The sequence below is a fragment of the Heloderma suspectum genome, chromosome 1 (assembly GCF_057233095.1).
Source record: "Heloderma suspectum isolate Gila_16-S chromosome 1, 16-S_ref, whole genome shotgun sequence".
In the NCBI taxonomy this organism is placed as follows: Eukaryota; Metazoa; Chordata; class Lepidosauria; order Squamata; family Helodermatidae; genus Heloderma; species Heloderma suspectum.
In genome coordinates this window covers 108,471,680-108,498,988 of record NC_139458.1, presented here as the reverse complement: position 1 = coordinate 108,498,988, position 27,309 = coordinate 108,471,680, and the positions used below count along the sequence as shown (strand labels likewise).

General features: G+C 42.5%; 1 protein-coding gene across 5 annotated transcripts in view; it reads left to right on the top strand.

Annotated features, from left to right (window-relative positions):
- CSTF3 (cleavage stimulation factor subunit 3) overlaps positions 1-25,514 on the top strand; it is a 68,572-nt gene extending 43,058 nt beyond the window's left edge. For 3 of the 5 annotated variants that reach the window (XM_084853366.1, XM_084853396.1, XM_084853403.1), the window contains 18 exons: positions 3,562-3,594; positions 6,233-6,330; positions 9,238-9,304; positions 9,397-9,431; positions 9,533-9,659; positions 10,941-11,018; positions 11,226-11,388; positions 12,342-12,451; positions 12,785-12,901; positions 13,057-13,131; positions 17,454-17,597; positions 17,688-17,790; positions 19,353-19,422; positions 20,745-20,940; positions 22,825-22,978; positions 23,786-23,880; positions 24,035-24,095; positions 24,786-25,514. In XM_084853366.1, coding sequence (XP_084709492.1) covers positions 3,562-3,594; positions 6,233-6,330; positions 9,238-9,304; positions 9,397-9,431; positions 9,533-9,659; positions 10,941-11,018; positions 11,226-11,388; positions 12,342-12,451; positions 12,785-12,901; positions 13,057-13,131; positions 17,454-17,597; positions 17,688-17,790; positions 19,353-19,422; positions 20,745-20,940; positions 22,825-22,978; positions 23,786-23,880; positions 24,035-24,095; positions 24,786-24,988 — 1,929 coding nt within the window. In that variant the 3' untranslated portion in view covers positions 24,989-25,514. Of the gene's footprint in view, positions 1-2,821; positions 2,941-3,561; positions 3,595-5,925; positions 6,082-6,232; positions 6,331-9,237; positions 9,305-9,396; positions 9,432-9,532; positions 9,660-10,940; positions 11,019-11,225; positions 11,389-12,341; positions 12,452-12,784; positions 12,902-13,056; positions 13,132-17,453; positions 17,598-17,687; positions 17,791-19,352; positions 19,423-20,744; positions 20,941-22,824; positions 22,979-23,785; positions 23,881-24,034; positions 24,096-24,785 lie in introns of those variants that run through there. The other 2 variants (XM_084853377.1, XM_084853386.1) reach the window with 2 other exon arrangements.
- The last annotated feature ends 1,795 nt before the right edge of the window (positions 25,515-27,309 follow it).

Genomic DNA, 27,309 nt, shown 5'->3' with positions numbered 1-27,309 from the left:
CTTACAAAGCCAGTTGGACAGAAAGGGTCACACTGCTACAGAGTGCTATACAAGATCTACTGAAAGTATGTCTTACTATGCTCTTGAATGGTTACTGTTCATTTCAGTGCAAATCAAAACAAAAAGGCTTCATGGATTTTGTCCCCAAATGGTGGGTTTTGCCCCTATGTATAGAAAAAAATATGTGAAGTCATAGGGCAATCTCTCCATTGTCTTTCACCTTGTTTCACACATATATATAGACACTTACTCAGGACTGAATGACATCTCATTATGCCCTTAAAACTGTGATGCAAGGGAGAGATCTACAATTTCTGCTCCGTGGGATTAGTTTCCTCTTTGTCACATTTTGGAGTACTACTGAAGCATTTTAATTCATCCTCATTTGCTCAAGGATGAACAAGGCTTTAAAAGAAAAAGGGGAAACTGAAATCTAATTCTTATTCTCTCTGCATGAATATATTCAGATGGCACCTTCCAAGCTGAGCATGGAAAGTGTCCCAGAGAAAGACTGGTTGTGTCTATGTTCACCACAAAAAGCAAGCTGCAGGACTCTGCAGGTCATTGTTCTAGTTATAAATGTGCAGGTAGTGTTTGTGTGGTGGAAGAACTGTGTTTTTAGTGCTCAAATATTCCTGGGAAAAACACAGAATCATTCACCTAGCCCAGGGGTGGGCATTTGTGGCCCTCCATATGTTGTTGGACTGCAACTCTCATCGGACCTAGCCAGGATAGACAATGGAAAGCGATCATGGGAGTTGCAGTCGAACAACATCTGGAGGGCCACAAGTTGCCCATACCTGACTAACCTGTTATGCCGCAGTTGTGGAGCAAATGTCACAGAACGTCCCAGGTTCAATCCCCGGCATCTGCAGGTAAGGCTAAGGACTGAGACTCTGGAGAGCAGCTGCCAGTCAGTAGAAAATACTGAGCTAGGTGGACAAATGGTTCGAGGCAGCGTCCTGTGTTGTAACTCCCCCAAATAGTCACATCATCAAGGTTAGTCCTCCCTTCCACAGCAGCGCCTTTCCATTTCATGAACCTTTTGCTATTTTCTCTTTTTAGCTCTATGAAGGATGAGCACTTTCTCATTCTGGGCAGCATGATAATGTTAAAAAGCACTGTAAGTGTTCCTTTTTTAAAAAAATCACCCATTTCTCTTCCTTTGAACCATGCTGCTTATGAACAGATTGTGCAAGTTCCTAATGCTTCGCATTCCTTTGCAACAATGTCATAGGCAAAATACAGGCTCATGCAAGCTTTCTTCATTGGGATCTTGCAGAGCTGTGTTTCAGAGGTGACATTGCAGAAGTACAGGAAGTGTCAGAGTCTTGGGATCCTGGTTTGAACTCTTACTTTGGGAAAGATTCCACTCCCTATGGTCTCCTCTTGAGTCCTGATTCTAAAATTTCCATTTATAAAAGGAAATCGTATTTGGAAGCAAATGAGGAGAGATTCCTCACCTGCGCTGATTGTTCATGAGTCTGACTAGACAATAGACTGGAAGATCTAAAGAGAACTAAGATCAGTTTGGACATTGCATAACAGTATGTTAGAAACATCTAAATACCTGATAATAATGTAATGTCGAAGGCACTGACACACACAGCTCTTCCATAGAATAGAATTTATTTCAGGACAGGTTCCATGACCTGAAATAAATTCTGGAGTACACAGTTTTGTCAGTGGATATGTGTGTCAGAGCTTTAGGCAGTACATCAGCCTTCCCCAACCCGGTGCCCTCCAGAAGTATTGGACTACAACTCCCAGCATCTCCTATGCTGGGAGTTGTCGCCCAACACATCTGGAGGGCACCAGGTTGGGGATGGCTGCATTACATTATTAATGGGTGTTCAGAAGCTGATCTCATATCTGTAATACCTGTCAGAGTGAAATGTCTGAACTGGTGCTCGGAAAGTTTCTAGGCCGTTCCAAATAACAAATCTTGATCCCAACAGCTGTCTTAGCAATATTTCCTTTTTATACTTAAAAAAATCAAGTTTCCTTCTGTTCTTCAAGGCTAGCAGGAATCTGAATTTTTAAACACCATCCCCTTTTCTCTGAAGTACAACTATTCAAATTGCTTTTCAAGTTTATACAAACATATCTCACTTATGCTTGAGTGGTAGGAAACTTACTGATGTCTTCTTGAACAATTCTCTACCTAAGTACAAAGTGTGTAATCTTGTTCCAATCCGACTTTGGTCTGTCAGTGTGACAAGTAATTTGCTTGTAGTAAAGAACAAGCGTGGCCTGCAACAAAATGTTGTAGAGTGGAGTGCTCTTGTTCAGGCGGCCAGCCAGTCCGCCATGCTCCCTTCCATAACACTCCATTCCATTCCCCTTCCCCTTGATTTACCCCCCCCCCCCAAGACCATCAGCATTCCATACCCACTGAGCATGCCCGTTCCTCATTTGGATGTTTTGGTGGTGGTGGTGTTTTGGCTAGGTTCCCTTGTTCTCTTCTGCATGGGTGATGCTGTTTTGATTACATAAGGATCAGATTGGCCCTTGGAGAATTTCACTATTAGTATATATGATTATGCCTTTTATTTACAGAATATTATAAATCTATACTTTGTAGGGTTCATTTTCTTCTTTTGGTAGAACCATTTTGGGAAAGAGGAAAGGAGAGGGGAACCTAGTTTTGAGTGCTGAATGTTCAGCTATTCTCAAAGTCTGGCACAGACCTTTGTCTGTCTGTCGGTAAGGTGCACTTCACACTGTAAGGTTTGCTTAATATTCTTACTAGGAGAGTCTACAGGCCAGAGACTACTTTCAGCATTTAGGCTGAGAGATATCCTGAAGAACCTGCAACGGGAGGGGCAGATGTTAACCTAGAGACACCAGTTGCCACCACTTTGCACCTTGCTGTTTTCAGTTATCAGTCATGTTTCTATGACCACACTGTTGACTAAAGAAAAGTATTGCCTCAAAAAGGTGATTTTCAAATTTTGTACAGTCAGCAATCACACTTTATATGTGTGATTTATATGTCCACCCGTACCTTTTAGACATCACAGTTGATCAATGCCTGCTGAAATTGTGCCCTATAATTTGCCCATACTGCTGTGTATTGTGACAGAAAATCTGTAAAAATGGAAATCAGCCTAACTGAAAAATCCTTTCAGAGCAACCACTGAGTCCCTTTTCAAACACGCCACCATAAAATAGCTGGTTTGTAAGCCTTAAATAAACCAGTGAGTTTTCTTTGGCTTTGCTATTCAGCTTGGGTGAACAGTAGTGCATCAAACTTATATGGTAACCAAATAGACATAAACATAATACAAAACAACTTCACACCAGCTGAAATGCAAATATAGTTGGTAATTTGCATTTAATAATTAGTAGTAATTACTAAATTAGTAGTACATTTTTCAATTATTTCAGTGAAAACAGTATTATCCTTTAAAAAGTCTTCAACTTGCATAATATTTTGCAGTTAATGAAAGAAAATGAAATTATACCATATCTGCTCCACCTAACTAACAATGTAGAATGTTTTTCCATCTTTGGTATAAGGTTGACCTAACTGCTTGAGTTTTTTTGTTTGTTTTGCAGATAAAAGCAAAAAACTATGACAAAGTAGAAAAGGTGAGTGTATAAATGTAGTATGGCCTACACTTTAAATATATTTGGAAAAATAATAAACATGTAGGATATTTATTCTCCCTCATTGTGGGAATGACAGTTACAAGCTTAAATACCATTGCCCCCCTAGCCTTTGCTTTGGCTATCAGGTCTGAAATATCTCCTGTGACTGTCGCTTTGCAGCTACAGACAGGAAACTCAAAATAAGGGAGAGCAGAAGGGCCTTCCCTTTAGTTTCTAATATCTGGTCAAAGACCATGGCCTGGTTTAGACCTAATGGAAGCCCCAAGACCTAATAGAGGCCTCTCAGGAGCAGCGGGGGCTACCACTAGGCTTGTGACACCAAGAGGTGCCATTTGTGAGAACCAGTGTCTCCCTGTGGGGACAGTTGATGTGACTTCTACAGTTAATGCATACTGGTAGCTTTCTTTCAAGCCACTGCAATCATGTACTTCATAGCAGCTACATGAACTTTCCCCCACATGGAGGTACCAGTTTTCGCAAACAGTGCCTCCACATGAGTGCTGCCAGTCTGTAAGGCCACACAACCATGGGCCTCGTGATGGGGCTACCAGTATGGATGAATCGGATCTATATTTTTGCCTTATGGCATGAAGAAAAGGAAGGGACTTACCTAAGCAGCCAAGATGGATATGGAGAAGATTTTTTTTTTGACCAGTCACTGAAGTGAAGAGCCCACAATGCAGTGCAATAAAAAAAATACCATCAAATGCTGTTGACTGACTAATATAAACAGCAGGGCAAGAGAGCTCACTATGGGCTTTACAGTTACTAATACCACCTTTCATAATATAGAAAAAACTGCTGAACACAGTATCTAGGTAAATTGCTTAACAATTGCCTTTCAGAAACTGTATTAATGTGCAATGCACACACAAATCCTTGGAAATAAAATCACTGAATTGAAGTTCACTACATCCTGGTACTGTAACACTAACGCCGTGGTATTTGTATTAGAGTTTGCAATTAGATTTTGGAGGCCAGTGGTCTTTTCCCAACTAAACCACTACTATCCTTAATAAGAAATGTATTTTTCTACATGCGCAGATTGTAGGTGGCAGTATTGCAACCAAAACTCTCCCCACGACCTGAGTTCGATCCTAGCGGAAGCCGGGTCTTGGGTAGCCGGCTCAGGTTGACTTAGCCTTCCATCCTTCTGAGGTCGGTAAAATGAGTATCCAGCTTGCTGGGGGAAAGGTAGTCATGATTAGGGAAGGCAATGGCAAACCACCCCGCTACAGTTTGCCATGAAAACACCAGCGAAAGCGGCATCCCTCTGGGAGTCAGCAATGACGTGGTGCTTGCACAGAAGGAACCTTTCCTTTCCAAGCTTATGAACCTTACTTTTATTTGTAAAGGTATTTAAAATCCGCAAACAGACCAAAGACACAGCAAAATCAAGATATTGATAGGCCTTTCCTATCAGGGTTACTTTTAAAGATTTATTTATTTAAGATATCTGCTCGCTCTATAACAGCTTACAACAAAGGTAAAAACAAACATACTTTCAATAAAATGTATAAAAACGATTGGCCAGATAAAACAAATTTAAAGTGGATTAAAAGCTCAGAAACTGAGAAGTCTTCACCTGGCATTGAAATGACAACAAAGCAGATGCCAAGCGAGCCTCTCTGGGAAGTGCATTCCAATTATTTGTAGGAATAATTTTAATTTTGTTTTTCTCTAGAATCCAATTGTGTGAAGGGTGGTTTAAATTTAAAAAAATTAAAAACAGCCAGGGTGCTACCACTGAGAAGGCGCTTTCCACAGTACTTAGGAACATAGGAAGCTGCCTGATACTGAGTCAGACCCTGGGTCCATCTAGCCCACTATTGTTGACACTAACTGGCAGCAGCGGCTCTCCAGAGTTGCAGGCAGGATTCTTTCCTAGCCCTACCTGGAGATGCCAGGGATCGAACCTGGGACCTTCTGCATGCGAAGCATGTGGTATATCACACTGAGCTATGGCCCCTCCAGTAGCCACCTGCTGCACCTCACCAGGCAGGAGCAGCCTGACAGCAGCCTCAGAAGAAGATCATAAAGTCTGGAGAGGGGCATATGGAGACAGGCAATCCCTCAGTTAGCCTGGCTGTAAAGCTTGAAAGTTCACAATGAGCATGTTGAATTCAGCCCAGGAATGGACTGGGAGCCAGTGAAGTTGTCAAAACACTGGTATGATATGCTTATGTCAACTAGTCCCAGTTAGCAATCTTGCAGTTGTGTTTCCAGACCAATGGAAGTTTCCCGGCCAACTTCAAAAGCACCCCTAAATAACAGCACATTGTAGTACTCCAAATAGGAGGTAACTGGAGTTACGCCTCTGCTTTAAGATGTGTGAAGTGCAATGTCAAGACTGGGAGACACACCACTATGTGAAGCAGCACAAACATGATCTGCAAGGCTTAGTACTAGATGTGGAACTTTTCTCTGAAAGACCTGCATTTCACAGTTCTGATAACATCCTTGCACGTAAGTTAAGACTTGGGCTGTGACTCATGAGACTGTCAGTCTCCCATAAAAGGCATGTCGAGAGTGACCTTTAGTTTCAAGCTCCAAAGATGTAAGAATCTGTTGATGCCTCTTCATGGACTCCTGTTTTTTCTCCCCTCAATGTAAATAGTTGTTTCAGCGGTGCCTTATGAAAGTTTTACACATTGACCTGTGGAAGTGCTACCTTTCATATGTGCGAGAAACCAAAGGGAAGCTACCCAGTTATAAGTAAGTAAATATGGTTTACTTTAAATTCTCTGCCTCCAGTTTAAAGTCAGAGTTTGATAACCCCTACTAGAGCCAGCCCTGCCATGCCGCTGGGTGAAGTGACTTGCTTCAGGTGGCACCATAAGGGGGTGGATAGATGAAGGCAGGAACTGGTGTCCGAATAGTGCAGCGAGACTTCTTGGAGTGTTGGCTCTAGCGTTGGGGGCATATTGCGCTGCCTGAGGTGGACCTGCCACCTCCTCTGTCTCCTCCCCGCTTGCCCTGCTTGCACATCAAAAAGGCTTTCACAGCTTCACAAGTGATGGCAGCGGCATCTGCCCCATGGTTTCCAGGCCCATCTCACCATTCAGTCCCTCGCTCTGAGGAAGGGGCCCTTCCCCAGCGAGGCATTGTGGGCGGGGGCATTTTGAATGCCAGGCCTCCGGTCATCTTCGCAGTCACACAGTGAAGACAATTCCTTAATAAATAGCTTTTATTATGCAAGCCAGAGCCTGGTCAGCCACGCTTCAGGTTACAGACATAATTGGCATATACAGCAGCACAGATCGAAGTTCTCTAGTCAGCGTTGCATAACACTAATTAGACTACAAGTGGCTCTCTTTGATGAATACACTATGATAGGAAATTGCAACGAAAACTGGCACCAGCCGACAGTACAAAACCTGAGTAGCTTTTCCAGTCCTCCCCTCAGGGAGGGTCTTCCCCTAGGACCTCTTTTGAGGGGCCAACCTTTTAGAACATCCCATGTCCTGAAGTTGCTCCTCCCTCCTCACCTGATGTCTGATGCTTGGGTCCTTCACTCCCAGCTCCTCCCCCACCTTGCGTTCCCACAGATGGAGCGATCTCTGGCTGGCTTTGATCCAACTGATTCTCCAGCATCTGGGAAAGCGTCCTCTCCACCACTGTTGCTCTACCCTATCTCCTGTGACCTTGGTAGCTCTACCACCCCTTTGCCCTCTTCCTCATCTGACTCTGAATCTATTCCCACGCCTTTCTGGAGTGCTTCTGCAGAGATGTTGGGCTCAGTCCTTATAGGGGGGCACTGCTTAGTTTAACAGCTCAAACTGTAAACAGTGTTTTCCACTGTTACGCTTTGCCTCCAGAATAAGGAATGGAACATTCTGGAGCCTGCCCCACTACTGCTTTTGTAGCAAAGCAGCTGGCAGTGCTTTGCTGTGGACTGGCGGGCTGCAGCAGTTCAAGCAGAAGCTGCAGATGCCATTGAGTGGATGCAGACATGGTGGTTGTATGGTGGTGGCAGCAATGGGTGGCCCTGCTGCGGGCAGCAGATGGCGGGGGGAATTTACCATCCCTCATAATCTGTTGCCTAAGCCACCCAGCTTGTCGTGACTCATTAGAGGGCTGGTCCTGGAGTGGAAGTGATAGCATGTGGTGCAATATGCTCTAGCGGTTGCAGTGCGATAAAGTTCAATCAACTTCTCTTAGTAGATGGGTGAGGGTAGTTGGGGCTCTGCTTCAGGCAACAAAGTAATGCCTTGGGATTCTTTCTGGTGTTCTGTGTTATTCTAGCACATACGCCTCTTGATTCCTTCCAGCTAATATTTTTCATGCTTATTCACCAGCTGAGTGAACTGAGAAAGTGGCACTTCTGAACACAGTCATAGACAAGATATCGGAAGGATCTGTATCTTTTTCACAGTGTCTGCTAATCCTGGTCCAGCTAAGGCTGGTCCTGATGCTCCCACTGATATGTTCTGGGGTGCAGAGGAACAGAATTTGAGTCAGGCTGTGAGAAGACTAGCTTGAAATTGCTGGAGCTCAGTAGGACCCTCGAGAATGTCATTGTTTCCCAGCCTAACCTGCCTTACCAGGTTGTTTGGCTATAACGAAGTGGCTTCTTTTTCTTAAAGCTTCTCTCTTTTTTTTTGGAGGTTTTGGAGGTTTGGAGGTTTTTTCTCAAACCTCCAAACAACACTTCAGATTTCCTGACAGTTTAAAAAGCAGCTTGAAAAGGCTTCTTAAAGAAAAACCACTGCCAGTGCCATTGTTCAATTTTATTTCACTTCATCTTTATTTAAATATTTATATCCCCATCCCATGCTCAGGGCAGCTCAGAACAATGAAGATTGTATGAATGAAATCACAGCAATAGCAAAACCAGTAATTTAAAGTCCTGTGTCAACCGTATAAACCATGGATAAGCAGTGTGGTTCTCATGAGGACCAGCATGCCCTCGGCAACTTCCTTGGTGCCTGCCAAGGTGCCCTCTGCCTAGTATTTTTTTAATAACACATTTACTTACTGGCATCTGGGATCGCTTCAAAGCAAAGTGAGGGCCTCCAGTTGCTGCCATCTTCATTTCCCATGAGTACCTCTGGGCCACACATGGGGCTTAGAGACATTTGTACGAAATGAAGATGGCAGGTGGTTGCAGGTCAATGCTTTCAGCTACAGTGTATCCATTTTGTGGTGGTGCCCAGGACAGTTTTTCAAACTGCCTGATGTACCCACAGGCCCAAAACGTTTGCCTACCACTGGTGTAAACCCAGAATAAGACCACCATGAACAGCATATCATGCCGTAATAAAAATAGGCATGGCTTGCATTTCTTTCTAAATATTAAAAGGGAGCTGTTATTTCCTCAGAGCAGCTCAAACGTCAGTGAGTTTTAACATTGAGTATAAAATGCAATGTGGAGCATCCTGGGAGCAGCTGTTGTGAGGGGGAACTCTCCTAACGGTGGAGATACTCCTATACCATCTCAGGCCATGGCCATTGGTACCCTGTAGAAAGCAAGAAAGGAGCTTTAGTTTGAGCTCAAAACAACATTCCAGTACTTTGGTGTCCCCACTTGTATGTTACGAATGTGTTGTTTGAAAGAGTAACATTTATAATTTAGTAGTAATTTTATAATGTGCTTTTAATAGTTTTTTTTTTTTTCTCCAGAGAAAAAATGGCTCAGGCATATGACTTTGCTCTGGATAAAATTGGGATGGAAATAATGTCATACCAGGTATGTTCTTTTACTCATTTAAATATTTATTTGTAGTGTTTAATTAGAATGACAGTCTAAACTTTCACTGGATTCTATATATTTTTACATAGATCTGGGTGGATTACATCAATTTTTTGAAAGGCGTGTAAGTACCATGCATCTTTCCTCTCTGTTAATTAATGCAATGTTGATATTCATACAGGTTGTGTAATTGCTGACCTGTTACTGTCTCGCCTCACTATTTAGTGAAGCAGTAGGATCCTATGCAGAAAACCAGAGGATAACCGCTGTCCGCAGGGTTTATCAACGAGGCTGCGTGAACCCAATGATCAACATTGAGCAACTTTGGCGAGATTATAACAAATATGAAGAGGTAATTAACAAGATGCTTGGCGTTCAAGCTTGATTTAGGTTGCCAAGTATTATGCTAACACAGCTCTTTTCATGCACCTGTAATGGGAAGGTTTCTCTGCTATGGCAAGGTGAATTCTGCAAGCCTGTTGCTTTCTCACAGTGTAACATGTCAGTATTATGAGTAGGGGCCTGTGACAAAAATTGTAGGAAAAAAGGGGCAGGGCAAGAGAGAGGCTTTGCCTGTAAGTGTTGCGTAGAGCAGTTATAAACCTGCCTTTCAAAATTGCTCTCTTGCTGCATTTTCTATTTTTTGCCAGTATGATTTTGCACCATTTCTAGGGAAATGAGGCCACTTGCATTGCCTTTAAGATTCTGGGCTAGCTGGCATCTTTTAATTTGTCACTGGATGATGTCTCTTGCCTAGCAAGAAAGTGCAGGAGTGAGTGACAGAATAAGAAGCACCATTACACTGGCTGGAATTCCACTGTCTGATTCTGTGCTTCCCTGGCTCTGTGCTGTGGAACATAGGACTGTCCCCTATGGAAACAGAAACATCTCCCTCTTTAAGCAGGGCAGTACTCCAAATGTGGGGAGCTTTCCAACGCCCACAGGGGTTTTTTCCCACTCACAGAAGGAGAGAGACTTTAAAGAAAATTGCAGTAGGGTGGACTGAGAGAAGAGTCATGCTTAATCCCTCTCCAGTTTCCTTTGTCTCTCTGCAGGGAAAGTATGTGGACTTCTCGGCTTGCCTTAATCTGCTGTCCACCTCTAACAGTTGAGGCTTTGGGCTAACTTTGGTATGCAGGGCTGAATAGAGGGCACCTGGTCCCAAATGAAAGATTAATAGAATATGAACCATCTTTTGGACGGTACCCTATACTGCCACTGCACCACTGCTAGTTCTGGTGCGCTAGTGGAATGAACCACTAGCATGACAAGAACTGGTGGTTCCCGAAATAAGCACGGAAACAAGCACCAATGCTCGTTTCCAGAATGAGACAGGTCAGTGGACCCCCCTTCTGCGAGCTCTGCTGACCTGCCCCATTCCGGAAACGAGTGTTCCCACTTGTTTCTGGTTGTTTCAGGAACCGCTGGTTGCTGTTCCACTAGCGGTCCACTCAACTAGTGCAGGGGGCAGTATCCTCTGTCTTTATTTGGGTATAAAGAAGAACTGACAGTCTTACAGTAGAATCATATGGATATTTATTCATAAGTAAGTCCCATTGAGTTCAGTGGAACTTACTCCCAAGAAACTGTGCATACAATTGCAGGGCTTAACTGCTTTTTTTCTTTCTTCCAGGGAATCAATATCCATTTAGCTAAGAAAATGATCGAAGATCGCAGTAGAGATTATATGAATGCTAGACGTGTGGCTAAGGTACAGGCTCTTGTTCATTTGATTCCCCTTTTGTTTAAATTAAATACAGCATAAATATTCGTTGAATTCTTGAAGTGAAACAAATGATTAATTAAGTGGAATTGCTAAAAGTATTAGATCTACTATAAAATGTTATTTAAAAGCCCATTTTAATTAATTCTCCTCCCTGTTAAAATTGCAGTAATAGCGATTTTTTTCTTCCTTCAGGAATATGAGACTGTGATGAAAGGTCTGGATCGCAATGCTCCTTCTGTCCCGCCACAAAATACTCCCCAAGAGGCTCAGCAGGTAGACATGTGGAAGAAATATATACAGTGGGAAAAAAGCAATCCTCTGCGTACTGAAGACCAAACTCTCATAACAAAGAGAGGTAACTGCATATTTGTTTGTTGTGCTCTTCAGGGATAGTTCTAAGAAGATAGCATAATAATTAGGTTCTGCTGGTGTCATCTTTGAGCATGCTACTCCTATACACTACAAATCTAGAGCATTGGGCTATGTGCTTAAGTCCCACTGATTTCAATGGATGTTCTTTTTTGTGGTCTCTGTGCAGTCACACATATGGGTTGTGTGACTGCACAGACATTGTTTTGGAACTTCTAGAGCCAGGCTAGAGTTTTGGCAGGCTGCCCACTCCCACTTTCAGTGCACTTGCTTGAGGGGTGTGGATCCCACGTTCCTGCTCAGTTCACCTTTCAACCTCTGCCACAGCAGCAGCATTGCAAGGGATTTTCTCCTGCTAGTCCTTACCTCAGCTATGTTAGGCAAGAGAAAATCTTTCTTTCTTTCTCTCTCTTTCTTCCGTCCTTCTTGCCTTCCTGCCTTCCTTCCTTGTCTCGTATTTTTATAGTCTTAGCGTATACTTTGATGTTCCTAAATCTCCATAATAGATAATCTGCAATCCAGTATTGCCCCTTGAAACAGTAAGCCTAGGTCCTTCTCCCTCAGGGTACAAGAACATTTCAAAACCTTACTGGAGGATAGCAAGAATACCATGTGGGGCGCCTTGCCATTCAAGTGCAATTAGAATCGGGTTTTCCACTGAGTGCAGAATGTAGTATTGTGCTGTTTTGGGCACCAACGGTTTCAAACCTAGATGAAGCTAGAACTTGATTAACAAGCGAATGAGTAGGAACCACTTATGGGTGGGTGCTTGACAGTGCAAAGAATCGAGTGGGGTGGCTTTTGGGGTCATGCATAAGTATGAGAAGATGGATCTTGAAGAGGCTAAATGTGTAATTAAATTTGTGAATAATAATACTTCGTAATTTGTTTTGTAAAGTGCCACCTGCTAGGAATATCTATTGTCTCAATGTCTTCTAGTAATGTTTGCATATGAGCAATGCCTCTTGGTGCTGGGACATCATCCAGATATCTGGTACGAAGCTGCACAATATCTTGAGCAATCCAGCAAGCTGCTAGCTGAGAAAGGGGTAAGAGAAGAGGATGAAATATCTTACATTTATAGTAGGTAGATAAAATCTTTACCAAAGTTGTTTGGGATCATATGCAAAAATATATTATTCATTTTGAAAGTATGTGGTATTTTAAAATACAAAAAGATTTGTATAAGGAAATAAAAGCAGTGTGCATAGAAATCATGTTTCCAGTAAGATCCCAATCCAAGTCTTCTAGTTGTTGGCTTCTTGACATGTGTGACTCACCTGGGTTTAGAATACTCTTGTAGAGTATTAATGAGCATAGGGCTGAAAATGTTTTCAGACTAGCCTCAACCAACTCTATCTTGTTATTTTATCTGATTTCAGGACATGAACAATGCTAAACTGTTCAGTGATGAAGCTGCAAATATTTATGAAAGAGCAATCAGCACTTTACTAAAGAAGAACATGCTTCTTTATTTTGCTTATGCAGATTATGAAGAGGTGAGTCCAGCACAACCAGCCTTTTTTCCTATAAATATTCTTGTGGAGATCCTAATCTTCACAAAAGCAAATGATCAGCTTTGATAGCCATTTTGAGCATAAACTGATAAAATATGATGATGATGATCTGGATTTGTATTTGTATTTGTACTCAGAGCCGGATGAAATATGAGAAGGTGCACAGCATATATAACCGGCTCTTGGCTATCGAAGATATTGATCCCACTTTGGTATGTTTGGTCTTCATTGTTTCACCTTATTGACTAAAGAATAAAAAATTGTAGTTTTCCCACATTTATTCTGTGTGGTCAGTTCCTAAAATATTCCAGTTGAAAACGTGTAGATATCTCAAAGTCACTATTTTTTTGGTAGAAAGGTGAGATATAAATCAAATAAATAAATAAATAATAAAATCATATTTTCAAATTCAGTTATGGTTACCATTATTTTTTTCCAAAATCTTAAAAATATCTCACATTTATACTATTATTTTGTACGTTATCCCAGCTATTTTGCCACTGCAGAAGAGCAGAGGTTTTTGCTGGGTGTGCATTTTGTGACACAGTGAAAAATGTCAAGCGTTGCTAACTGTTTCTAGCCTTCAGCATTAATTAAAACAAAAAAAAGCAGAACCATTGACAATAATGTCAGTGGCACTGATAACACTAGGCATATGATGAATGCTAGAATGTTCCTGAAAAAACTGAAAAGCTCCCGAAAAGCCTGTTATAAAAAAATAAAGAACTTGTATATCCTAATCTCCCCTTCATGGATCACTGCCTTGTTGTGGCGAAGGGGCTTGCGTAACTCAGTGAAGCCATAAGCTATGCCGTGCAGGGCCACCCAAGACGGACAGGTCATGGCAGAGAGTTCTGACAAAATGTGGTCCACTGGAGAAGGAAATGGCAACCCACTCCAGTATTCTTGCCGATCACAAGGCTAAAAGATATGACGCCAGAAGATGAGCCCCTCAGGTCGGAAGGTGTCCAATATGCTACTGGGGAAGAGCAGAGGGTATTTCCAAGTAGCGCCAGAAAGAGTGAAGCGGCTGGGCCAAAGCCGAAAGGACACTCAGCTGTGGATGTGTCTGGTGGTGAAAAGAAAATCCGATGCTGTAAAGAACAATATTGTTTAGGAACCTGGAATGTCAGATCAATGAATCAAGGTAAGCTGGAGGTGGTCAAACAGGAGATGGCAAGATTGAACATCGACATCTTGGGAATCAGCGAACTAAAATGGACAGGCATGGGCGAATTTAATTCAGGTGACCATCATATCTACTATTGTGGGCAAGAATCCCTTAGAAGAAATGGAGTAGCACTCATAGTCAACAAAAGGGTGGGAAAAGCAGTACTGGGGTACAATCTTAAAAATGATAGAATGATCTCAGTACGAATCCAAGGCAAACCATTCAACATCACAGTAATTCAAGTCTATGCCCCAACCACTGAGGCCGAAGAAGCTAAGGTTGATCGGTTCTATGAAGACCTACAACACCTTCTAGAACTAACACCAACAAAAGATGTCCTCTTCATCATAGGGGATTGGAATGCTAAAGTAGGAGGAAGTCAAGAAATCACCGGGATAACAGGCAGGCATGGCCTTGGTGTACAAAATGAAGCAGGACAAAAGCTAATAGAGTTTTGCCAAGAGAACATGCTGATCATAGCAAACACTCTTTTCCAACAGCACAAGAGGCGACTCTACACATGGACGTCACCAGATGGTCAATATCGAAATCAGATTGATTATGTCCTTTGCAGCCAAAGATGGAGAAGCTCCATACAGTCAGTAAAAACAAGACCTGGAGCTGATTGTGGCTCAGATCATGAGCTGCTTCTTGCAAAATTTCGGCTTAAATTGAAGAACGTAGGGAAAACCACTAAACCGTTCAGGTATGACCTAAATCATATCCCTGATGAATATACAGTGGAGGTGAGGAATAGATTTCAGGGATTAGACCTGATAGACAGAGTGCCTGAGGAACTATGGACGGAGGTCCGTAACATTGTTCAGGAGGCAGCAACGAAATCCATCCCAAAGAAAAAGAAATGCAAGAAAGCCAAGTGGCTGTCTGATGAGGCTTTACAAGTAGCTGAGGAAAGAAGGGAAGCGAAAAGTAAGGGAGAAAGGGGAAGATATATGCAACTGAATGCAGAGTTCCAGAGAATAGCAAGGAGAGACAAGAAGGCCTTCTTAAATGAACAGTGCAAAGAAATGGAGGAAAACAACAGAGTGGGAAAGACTAGAGATCTCTTCAAGAAAATTGGAGATCTCAAGGGAACGTTTTGTGCAAAGACGGGCATGATAAAGGACAAAGAAGGCAGGGACCTAACAGAAGCAGATGAGATTAAGAAGAGGTGGCAAGAATACACAGAAGAACTATACAGGAAAGATCTGAATGTCCCTGATAGCCATGATAGTGCGGTCACTGAACTTGAGCCGGACATCCTAGAGAGTGAAGTCAAGTGGACCTTAGGAAGCATTAGTAACAACAAAGCTAGCGGAGATGACAGTATTCCAGCCGAGCTATTTAAAATCCTAAAAGATGATGCTGTTAAAGTGCTGCATTCAATATGCCAACAAATCTGGAACACTCAACAGTGGCCACAAGACTGGAAAAGGTCAGTTTACATTCCAATTCCAAAGAAGGGCAACGCCAAAGAGTGTTCAAACTACCGCACCATTGTGCTCATTTCACATGCCAGCAAGGTGATGCTCAAAATCCTACAAGCTAGGCTTCAGCAGTATGCGAACCGAGAACTACCGGAAGTACAAGCTGGGTTTCGAAGAGGCAGAGGAACTAGAGATCAAATCGCCAACATTCGCTGCATCATGGAGAAAGCAAGAGAATTCCAGAAAAACGTCTATTTCTGCTTCATTGACTACGCTAAAGCCTTTGATTGTGTGGATCACAACAAACTGTGGCAAATTCTTAAAGTGATGGGAGTACCAGACCACCTTACATGTCTCCTGAGAAACCTGTACGAGGGTCAAGAAGCAACAGTAAGAACCAGACATGGAACAACCGATTGGTTCAAAATTGGGAAAGGAGTACGACAAGGCTGCATATTGTCACCCTGCTTATTTAACTTATATGCAGAGTACATCATGAGAAATGCCGGGTTGGATGAATCACAGGTCGGAATTAAGATTGCTGGGAGAATTATCAACAACCTCAGATATGCAGACGATACCACCCTAATGGCAGAAAGCGAAGAGGATCTAAAGAGCCTCTTGTTGAGGGTGAAAGAGGAGAGTGCAAAAGCTGGTTTGAAACTCAACATTAAAAAAACGAAGATCATGGCATCTGGCCCCATCACTTCCTGGCATATAGAAGGGGAAGAAATGGAAGCAGTGACAGATTTTACTTTCTTGGGCTCCAAGATCACCGCAGACGGTGACTGTAGCCATGAAATTAAAAGACGCTTGCTCCTTGGGAGGAAAGCTATGGCCAACCTAGACAGCATAGTAAGAAGCAGAGACATCACCTTGCCGACAAAGGTCCGTCTAATCAAAGGTATGGTTTTCCCAGTAGTAATGTATGGCTGTGAGAACTGGACTATAAGGAAGGCTGAGCGCCGAAGAATTGATGCTTTCGAACTGTGGTGCTGGAGAAGACTCTTACGAGTCCCCTGGACTGCAAGGAGGTCAAATCAGTCCATCCTAAAGGAAATCAACCCTGAGTGCTCATTGGAAGGACAGATAATGAAGCTGAAGCTCCAATATTTTGGCCACCTAATGCGAAGAGAAAACTCTCTGGAAAAGACCCTGATGCTGGGAAAGACTGAAGGCCAAAGGAGAAGGGGACGGCAGAGGATGAGATGGCTAGATAGCATCACGGATGCAATGAATATGAACTTGAGCACGCTCCGGGAGAGAGCACAGGACAGGAAGGCCTGGCGTGCTATGGTCCATGGGGTCACGAAGAGTCGGACACGACTGAACAACAACAACAACAATATCCTAATCTGACTGGGCGTGATAACAAACATGGATATCCCTAGCTGGATGAAGAACCACGCACACAAATAGGTTCTGTACAGATAGTTTCTCATATGTAGCCTCACCAGTTGTTAATGCTACCAATCAGGTAGGTGTTCAGGAGTGGGAGGGAGGCTGGATTTAATCCACCCCACTTTCTATGTTCAGACAGCTCATTGGCAAGGCTGTACATATGCAATCCAGGCTGTTATGTGCATGCACAATTGGATGGAGGTTGCCGAAGTGCAGGGAGAGGTGAACTCATCTTCATTTCTAGCTATATGCCCAGTTGCTTGCGGTGTATCCTCTCTGGCAATTTCTGCAAATGAATAGCATGTAATAATTCTTTGCTTTGTTGTTTTGTGTTTTCCACAAGGAATCTGAGAAACAAAATAAATTTGGTGGTATGTTTTGACTGGTTGGGGAGTGCTTAAGAACTGGAATATGTTAAATATATGCTGCTCCCTTGACTGTGTGTTGACCATTTTAAATGGAGAGAAGTTTAGATGTGCATTGAGGTCATCATGTCATTTGACTTGCACTTCAAAGATTGACTCCACTTCTTCAGGTATATATTCAGTACATGAAGTTTGCAAGGCGAGCAGAAGGCATCAAATCAGGCAGGATGATATTTAAGAAGGCAAGAGAGGATGCCCGGACCCGTCATCATGTCTATGTTACTGCTGCTCTGATGGAGTATTATTGCAGCAAGGTAAACACCCACAGCGAGTGAAACGTTTGCTTCAGACTTTTGGGGTTACTGGTTTCCCCCACACAACTAATAACATGTTGATATTTGCAGGACAAGTCAGTGGCCTTTAAGATTTTTGAGTTGGGGCTAAAAAAATACGGAGACATTCCAGAATACGTCTTGGCGTATATCGATTATCTTTCTCATCTGAATGGTAAGCTCTGGGAGCCGAGAGAATTCGTTGCAATGGAGTTTGGGATTAAACCTTTTTCTAAGGGCAAAAAACATTTTTTCACAAAATTGAGCCATTGATTTGGAATAATCTGTGAAGATCCATTTTTTTGAGGTGCCACTGGTAACTGTATAGGCATCTTGACATGTTATCTCATCAGTAAACAGATTGGACTTTACCACTCACTTTTTTTCATAAGGCTAGTTTCATCAGGTCTTGTGCCAATAATGGCAATTCTACTGGGAAAAACTGACTTGAAGAGTGTGTTAATCAACCTTTCCCATCCTGGTGCCCTCCACAGCTTTCCTGAGGAGGGCATCAGGTTGGGGAAGGCTGGTGTAGATGAATGTTGATGTGTCATATGCATAGTTATATGTAGAAAACTGGTATAGTGCAGTGGCTAAGAGGATGAGTTGGGAAGCCCTTAGTTCAAATCTCCCCTCACTTACATATTGGTGGCAGTTGTAGGCAAACGTGTTCTTCCAGTCCCTTTCTCCATCTGTAAAATCATAATAATGGCCTGACTGTTCAGTGTTAAAAAGTCAGGCCATCAGTCCAGGTTTTCAGACAGGAGTCTTTTCTGGCCATATCTGAAGATGCCAGTGTTGTTGTAAGGATTACTAAAAAAAATGGGTTGGATCCAGAGGTAGACAAGCGGAACTCTGCTCACAACAGTGGGGGTTTCCTGGCTCCTCCCGTCCCACTACAGCCCCCTGCACCTCCAAAAAGCACTCCTGAGGGCCAAGGATCTCCTGGAATGGCATGTGATGGGGGCTGGAGCATGATGGAGAAGTTGGGAAAAATCATCAGGGCTGCCTTGCACAAGCAGGCATGCTTTTCCACTTGGGCAAGGTAATGTGTGCAAAGCCTTTTAAACTCTTGAAATGAATCATGTAAATTCTACTTAAATGGTTCGATGGAAGTTCCAGTTTCTCAAACGTGAATGAAATTAAAAACAAAAAAACCTGAGAACAATCAAAACTCACAACTGTTCTACAGACTGACTACTGATCTGAATGAGGATTTTTAAAATGAGGATCAAGAGTCTAAAGGGAGAAGCCAAAGGCTGTTTGTGTCTCAAGTAGCACTAAGCAGTCACTTCTTAGTGATAAGGCCATGATAAAAGGCTGGGGAATGCTGGGAGTTGTAGGACTTTCTTCTGTCTAAACATGCGTAAGACTGTGCCCTGTGTGTTTTTATACTTCTCATCTTTCTATTGTAATTGCAGTGTGTGTGTGTGTGTGTGTGTGTGTGTGTGTGTCTTGTGGAGAATAGAAGTGAGACTTCCAATGCCTTTTTCTGCACATGACTTCTCCCTGTGATATTGTGACTCTTTCAAACATAATAGGAGATGTAGCCATTAATGTAGTAGTTATCCACAAATAAATTGTGGGTTGCCTATAGGGTTTTAAATCTTTCACTGGAATCAAAACTACTTCAAAGTATTGTTTTATTTTCCCCCATAATGTCCATTTTCAAAAAATAAAAAAATATATTTGAAGCTTGTTTTCATCTTCCTTTTTATTTTTTGTATTTTTAAATAGAGGATAATAATACAAGAGTCCTGTTTGAACGTGTATTAACCTCAGGGAGCCTCCCACCTGAGAAATCTGGGTAAGCTTTGCAAAGCTCCTTCCCAAGGGGTCTGTTTTGCTGTACTTGAAAGCCCTTGTATAACACAGATAATATCGCAGATTAATGAGGGAATCATTTTGTTGAAGCATGTACTTTCACTGCAGTCCTAAATGAGAAGGCCGCTACCAAGACACGCCATATAGATTGTAGGATTTTCTATGGAGTTCATTCCTTGGATGCCAGAGTGTGCTTTGATGGCAACACTGACCTAAGAAAATCCATCTCCGCTGTGAAGATAAATGCTATGTAGACTGTTGTTGGCAAGTAGATCTGGCCAGTATAGAATCTGAGCACTTGGGCACTTTTACTTGCATGTGCACACACATGGACTCAGATATGTACCTTCCTCCTGGCTGCTTTTTCCATTCCTATCCATCTCATCAGTCTTTACTCACTGATACCTCTTTAGCTAGTGGCTTCCACAGTTGCATAGCCAATTCTGTGCTGGCCTAAAGCCTATTACAGGAACAGGAGACCTGGGGAATTATGCGAGATGTTTCTGCTACCATTACAATTTTTAGTTGTCAGTTTCAGCCCTCCCCAACCAGACACTCTCCAGATGTGTTGGACTGCAATCCAGCATTCTGCAATTGGCCATTCTGGCTGAGAATGTTGGGAGATGCAGCCCAGCAGACCTGGAAGATGCCAGTTTGCAGAAGGCTGTGCACACAGTTCTTCCTGTCTCCAGTTCTGACTTTAAGAACTCTGTCTCGCACCATTTTTGCAGAGGGGATGTGCACACCGACTAACTGCCGCTTGCTCTCAACCTGGTGGTGCAGCAGCAGGGGGCCACTCCCTTTGGCTAGCATTCCTTGCAGTGACTGGTCGCTGCTGCCAGTTGCCTCGGACCTGGGAGCTTTCTGGGTCTAAAGCAAGTGGTAGCAGGCGAATGACTGACCTATGCATCTGCTGTGGCTTCTGGTTTTAGGATAGGGAAGTGATAGGAAACACTTATTGTTGACTGGCAACTGCCCATCATCCCCGTAGTTTTCTCCTTCTCCTGGAATAGTTTTCATGCCAACCCAGAGTTGGCTATCCTGAATAGAAGGCCACTGGGAAAAGCAGGTGAGGGGTGGGAGGTTTCTTTAGTCAGTGGACAAGCAGCTGGCAAGCCTTGCAGCACACTGGGCTTTTGAAGACTGCTGCTTGCTGATCAGTGTTGTAGATGGTCACACAATTGTAGACATGTAGTCGTATATCATGAGCATGTTTTCCACAGTCCTATTTTTCTGCCCCCCTTTCATATGCATATGTTGCTTTTCCCTTGAGCATTTGTTCTCTTTCTGCATTTTCCTATACAGAGAGATATGGGCGCGATTTTTAGCTTTTGAGAGTAATATTGGTGATCTGGCTAGTATACTAAAAGTGGAGAAACGGAGATTTACAGCCTTCAAGGAGGAATATGAGGGCAAAGAAACAGCTCTGCTAGTAGATAGATACAAGTTCATGGATCTGTACCCCTGTTCTGCCAGCGAACTCAAAGCTCTTGGTTACAAGGTAGGGAGATGAGGACATTCCAGAATGTTCATGTGGAGCAGGGATGCAATCCATTGACATTGCTACTTTGCCCCCCCCACCCCCACCCCAATGATGCATTTTTATTCAACTGCTGGCATAGGTTCATTTAAAACTTATAACTGATCTAACAAATTATTTTGCCAGATTTAAGCCTTAGATAACAATGCAAGCATGAGGAGTGGCTTGACACCTTCTCTTTAGTTGGAATTACTTCCTCTAAAAATGCTTTAGACTGTTTTGTAGCACCATGTAGAGGTCACTTTTTATCATTCCAACTTGGCAGTTGTTAGGACACAATAAGCTATTTGTGGATAGTGGCTCACTACATAGAATCAGAGAGATGGAAGGAAGCTTGGAGGTCATCTGGTCTGATCTCCTGATCAGTGCAGGATCTGCAAGTACAGTATTCCTGCAGATGACCATCCAGTCTCTGTTTAAATACCTTCAGCAAAGGAGAACCCTTCCACTGCCACATGATTGGGGGAATTTTCTTTCCCATGCCTGGAGAAAAGAAAGATTGACATTAAGAAAATGACCTCAATTGCATAGTGAGCTATTAGACTAGACTGGCTTTGTACTTGGTAACAGCAGTTCTGTGGAGCCATTTAAACTGCCTCCATGTGGTAGGTACAAGGCGAAGATTAGCTCTTCAGAAGACAGTTAAAAGGCCATGATGAAATCCATCCCTGTCTTTATTCCACGCGGGTTCTAAACAGCCGCGTGCTTTAAAAAGTGTCATTGGTCTCAGTGGCAGTATCCACTGCTGCTGCTGTGCTAGCAGGAATGTCTGCTTGCTCAACAGGAAGTAGTGCTGGCTGGTGCAATCTAAAAGTAGCTAAAATCCTGCCTTTGGAATGGGACAAGTCAGAGGAGCTCCCGGAAACGGTAGTTTCGGCAAGTTTGCTGGGTTGCTCTAGCAAGCCCTAGTGTCCCGTTATTCTAGCCATCATTCATGCTATTGCAATGTGTTTAAAGCTGGCAGATCGCCAGCACTGGATACTGCCCATTGACACCCTTCCCTTCACCTCAACTGAAAATACAGCTGACTATCAGCTGTCTGCCCACATCCCTACACATGAAATGCTGGAGCAGTTATCCTGTTGCGTGTGGAAGCCCCAAGAGATCAAAACCAACTATTTTGCTAAGAGCCTCAACTTTAAAAAATGAAACCAGCTGAATTCAGAAGGATGAGTCAGTTGCAAAGCTTGCATTGACTTCCTGAGAATAATCTTGAGCCAAAAAAATACTGATGTCAAGCCTGATATTTTATCAAAGCTTTTAATGGAGGAGCTCAATTGTTGTGCCATCCAGAAAAGGTAACTCTGTACAAATAGTTGTCTGTTATGCCTCAAACCTACGATACCGTAAATTGAATTTTAACAGGAACTTGCATTGTCCAGGGGTTGGATACAGATTTAGTCATACTTGGAATAGACCCATTGAAATCAATGGGAGCGGGAAGTCGTAACTAACTTCAGTTCCATTGATTTAAATGGATCTACTCTGTATGACTAAATCTGGATCCAACCCCAGAATTCAATATTGTCTGTCATAAATCACGCTGAGCACATGTTTATTAGAAATGAGTTAATACATTTTAATATTATTAGGAGCAGGCAGACAGACCACTTCGTTTCTTTCTCAGAAATGGGCAAAGTTTGGCCTGGTCTCAACTGCTGTTTTATGCAGACCTCAGAGGTGTTCCTCTGGCCTGGACCATGTAGAAGATGGCTCTGTTTCTGGCATCTACACTTGCTTAAGAAAAGGAATCTGGCAGTAAAGTAGACACAAAATTGGAATCAGTGACAACTTAACAAATCTTTTTAAACAAAAATAATCGATGCTTCTTCTCATGCTTTCCAGGATGTTTCTCGAGCGAAGCTATCAACCATAATTCCAGATCCCGTTGTGGCTCCTTCAATAGTGCCTGTGCTAAAGGATGAAGCAGACCGGAAGCCAGAATATCCGAAACCAGATACCCAGCAAATGATTCCATTTCAGCCAAGACATTTAGCACGTAAGCTAATCTTTTAACTTGTGTCAAGGTGAAAGAGAAACTTGCCCTCTACTTTATTCTGACTGGCCCTTAAAAAAAACCAAAAATGATTTCTTGATCCTACAGTTCTTTCACATTCAGACATGCACTTAAACCTGCTTAGGTCTTATTGACAACTTATTGAATACTTCCCTATCTTGGAATTCAAGTACAATAAAGAAATGTTTTAGAAAGGGTAACAGGAAGAGCGATCCTATCATCCCTCGGAAAGCATCCCAGGGACCATAGGATATGACGGATTCTCACTCCCCAGGCTGTAGACACTGCTACAACTTCAGGAGTAGGGATCTGAGATCACATCGTTCCCCCACCCCCATGCAGCAGTAGCTGATCTTCCAAGGCTGCAACAGTGACACTGGAACAGCCTCGAGGAGATGGAATAGGGGGCACGATGGTGGTTGGGGAGGGAAGGAGAAGCCAGGATCCACAGGATCGTAAAGCCTCTCCATCACCCATCTTGCCCTCAACAGGGTAGGCCAGCTAGACAAGCCAGCTGGCTTGTCCAGCTGAAACTGTAAAGGAAAGGAGGAACAGGAGGCACCTCCATCCTCCTCCCACCCTCCTGGCTCCTGCTATCTCTGGGGCCTCTTATCAAGCACCAGTCACTTAGGATTGCACTTCTACTCTCCCAAGTTTTTGTTCATTTCTTGTAGGGTGCTTTGTAAGATCAGTCACCTAAAATGAAAGAATATCATTCCTATTGTCTTGTTTCTTTTTAGACAGAAGAGCCATTAAGACTGAAATATGTATTGTTTTATTGCTTAATAGCTCCAGGTTTGCATCCGGTCCCTGGTGGTATCTTTCCAGTCCCTCCTGCTGCTGTAGTTCTAATGAAGCTTCTCCCACCTCCTGTGTGTTTTCAGGTTGGTCATTTAAAACATTTTGAAATGTTTTAAAGGCTTTGCAATCTGATAACGTTCTGCTTCAGTGCATTAAACATTTCATTCTGCTTAATTATAATGGTTGTATGACAGCATTTCTGGTTAAATGGACCATTGTTTTTTTTTTCTCTTACAGGGCCCATTTGTGCAAGTGGATGAACTCATGGAGATTGTCAGGAGATGCAAACTCCCAGATAGTAAGTCATTTTTGTCCTCTTAAAGATGTATGGAGGCATCACTGGACAGCATTATATCACTGATATTCTGAACTCTTGTGGGTGACCGTTTCAGTTATTGAGCATTCAGGGGCTAAAGACATTGCCATATATGGATCCAGATTCAAAAACGTGTATTCAAACAAATGTGTTTTAAGCATAACTCTTCATCAAAGGCAAAATCTGTATAATCCTGCAGTATTCAAATTAGAGTCAGATATTGAAATGATTTGCTAGAGGACATCTAGTTCAAATATTGAATGATTACATAGGTTTTGCCCTTGATGAAGATCTGTACTTGAAACACACAGGGCACCTACATTGTTTGAATGTACTTTTTCAGAGAGTACCTGCGGCTTGTTCTTATGTTTTGAAAGTACACCATCTACAGATTTCCAAATTAAAATATTTTCGGACAGTGCTTCACCCCTTTCAAGCTAAAAATTCATTAACTGTTCTGGGTGTTACTGTACTGAAGGCTGGTAAAGAAATTTTAATACATAAATAGTAGGGGTTTGCCAGGCAGCAAAAAAAGAATTACGGTTCATGTGTAGTATTCTCTTCAATATTTTGAAACAAACTGTTCATGTTTCAAATGGTAAACTTATTTTCATAACTCTTGAGCAAACATATTTTTTCATAAAGCTAACAATCTTCCTCCCTATTCTAAAGGTGTAGATGAAGCTGTAAGGATCATCACTGGAGGCTTGCCTGACCTATCAATGGAAGGGAATGGACCTTTGGAGAATAATGCCCTTCTCAATAAATCCGTCAAAAGACCAAATGAAGATTCAGATGATGAGGAGGAAAAAGGTTCAGTGGTTCCTCCTATTCATGATATTTACAGAGCACGACAACAAAAGCGAATCCGATGAGACACGTTGCAAATGCAGCTGTGAAAATAAGGACTCGTACCAATTTTTTTCCTTCAACAAATCAAATGTTTAAAAGGGACTGAAGTTTCTAACATGCATCTTGCAACTGAGGTCGTTTTGTTACTGTGGTGCCTCTTTTTTACCAGCTGGTTCTTCATCAAAAAAGAAAAAAGGCAGATGAATCTTACAACAAGCAAATTTGAGCTCTGGCAAAAATTAGGTTTTGAACACAAACCATGCAAAATGTCTGAATTGCATTTGGTTGCTCTTCAAATGTATCCCCATGTACCACTTGAGAGCTTGTGGGGACTCTGACAGTTTTATTCTAAAAACTGTATAGCTTATAGCTGTGAAATATTTTAAATTCACACTTCTGGAAAAACAAACAGTTGTTCTCAGTTTGCTCATGTAGCGTCTGTCCTGCCTTATTCTTTGTTTTTATTTATGGCAGAATGAATGGAAGCTGTTTTGTAGTTTAAAATGAAAAAAGCATTCCTTTCAAATAAAGGATCTCCATAATGCCTTGGCTCATGCTGCTTTATTTCTAGCACAGTAGTATTTTAAGTGTCGCTAACCAAAAGCCACTAACAAAGCAATCCTGATAACATGGTGAGGACGTCACATTGCCCTGCCAGCTCACAGTGCCCAGGACATGGAAGGTGAAGGGGAGGCTTGTCTCTGGCCTTTGTGGTTTTTCTTTACCTTTTTTCTCCCACTGAAACCAAAGGGAGGGAGGTGACATAGTTAATAGGCCCAATACAGGGACTTATTGGGGGAACCATAGGCTTTGGCTCCAGTAGATTCAAGGCTGACTCTGAAATGCCTCGGAACACCCCAATTAGGTCCCAAGAGCATCAGGAACACTGCTGGCAGTACCCCGACACTGTGGCGCTTTCCATAGGCATACTTGGTGGAGAGGCCCTGCTGCCCTGCCCTTACTCCCCTCGGCAGGCCTTTAGGGGAGGGGGGAATGTTAGCTATTCACCAGCAATTTGTGTTTCAGAAAACTAGTATCATACCATATAGGACTGATAGTAAAGGTGAATTGTTCAAGAAATGTCAATATTTCATGTTCTAAGATGGCCTCTGATCTGCAGTGACAGCCCCTCTGATGGGCATTCATTTCTTTACTGCACTTGGGCCAGTCTGTTTGTATTTTCATAAAAAGACCCGTTTCTTTTCTTTTCCTCTAACAGTGCTCCTATACATGGGACCTACTCCCAAGTAAGTAGGGATTGCAGCCTAAAGTCCCTGATGGTAGCTTGAGGATGAATAAATGTGTTCTAGAGCATCACCTCTTTGCTTTCACTGAGAATGCCTGCGTGAACAAGGATTGTCTGTTAGAATTTTAGCGCCTCTTTCTCTATTGTTCTTCTTAAAGTTCCCTGGGGGGGTCTTTCTGGTAGGATCAGACTTCTGTTTCTCATTGTACTCTGTTGTAGCATAGAAAGCGTGATAGTTTTTCAAGAATCGATGCACTGAAACAAATCATAGGGAGAAAGAGAACAGTCCAAAGTGTATGATTTAGTTTTGTGTATTACAAATGAATTACCATGTCATATGTTTGTTCCAGAGTATGAAAATGGTTGTTTGAAGAAATCCTTAGATATTAAGAAAAAATATTCAGCTAATAAAATAGAAATAAGTAGGTAAGCAGAAACAAAGATGGACTGTATAGAATTGGCATGACTGCTGTTGTCATCCAATATAATAATAGCAGGATCAACAGCAGGAATGGAGAACCTCTGGGCTGGTTGGAGCTGGAATCCAACGACATCTTGATGGTCATAGGGTTCCCTACCCCTTATTTATAGGAAATCCACCTCCCTCCCCCAACAACATATACAGCACTGGTAGGCATCTTCAGCCTGCAAAGACTGGAGGCTATTAGAGGCTTGAGGAAGAGAGTGGGGGTGGGGAGAAATCCTCTTGTTATCTCCAATCATCAGGCATGTAGGGTGCTGCGTGGGGATTCATTTGCCTCACATCCCAAAGAGTTCCCCACTCCTGATATACATTCTCCTCTTTTCAGATACCTGACGAAAACAAGAGCTTTGAAATCATTTTCAGCAAAGGGTCTCCTACACATTTTCTTTGACAATCAGATGACTGCTGGTTTGCTGTCAAATATTCTGCACATCCTTTTAATGTTTGAACACATCATTACCGTGGCTAACTGAATTAGGAAAGTTTGCCTTTCTATTTGGTCAAAAGTGTGAAGTAACTTGTGTTATGAGTCTGTCATATAAACAATGGCTGCAATAAGAAAAGAAATCCATACTTTTGGCATTTTTAAACTGAAACAAAAATAGATGTCACTG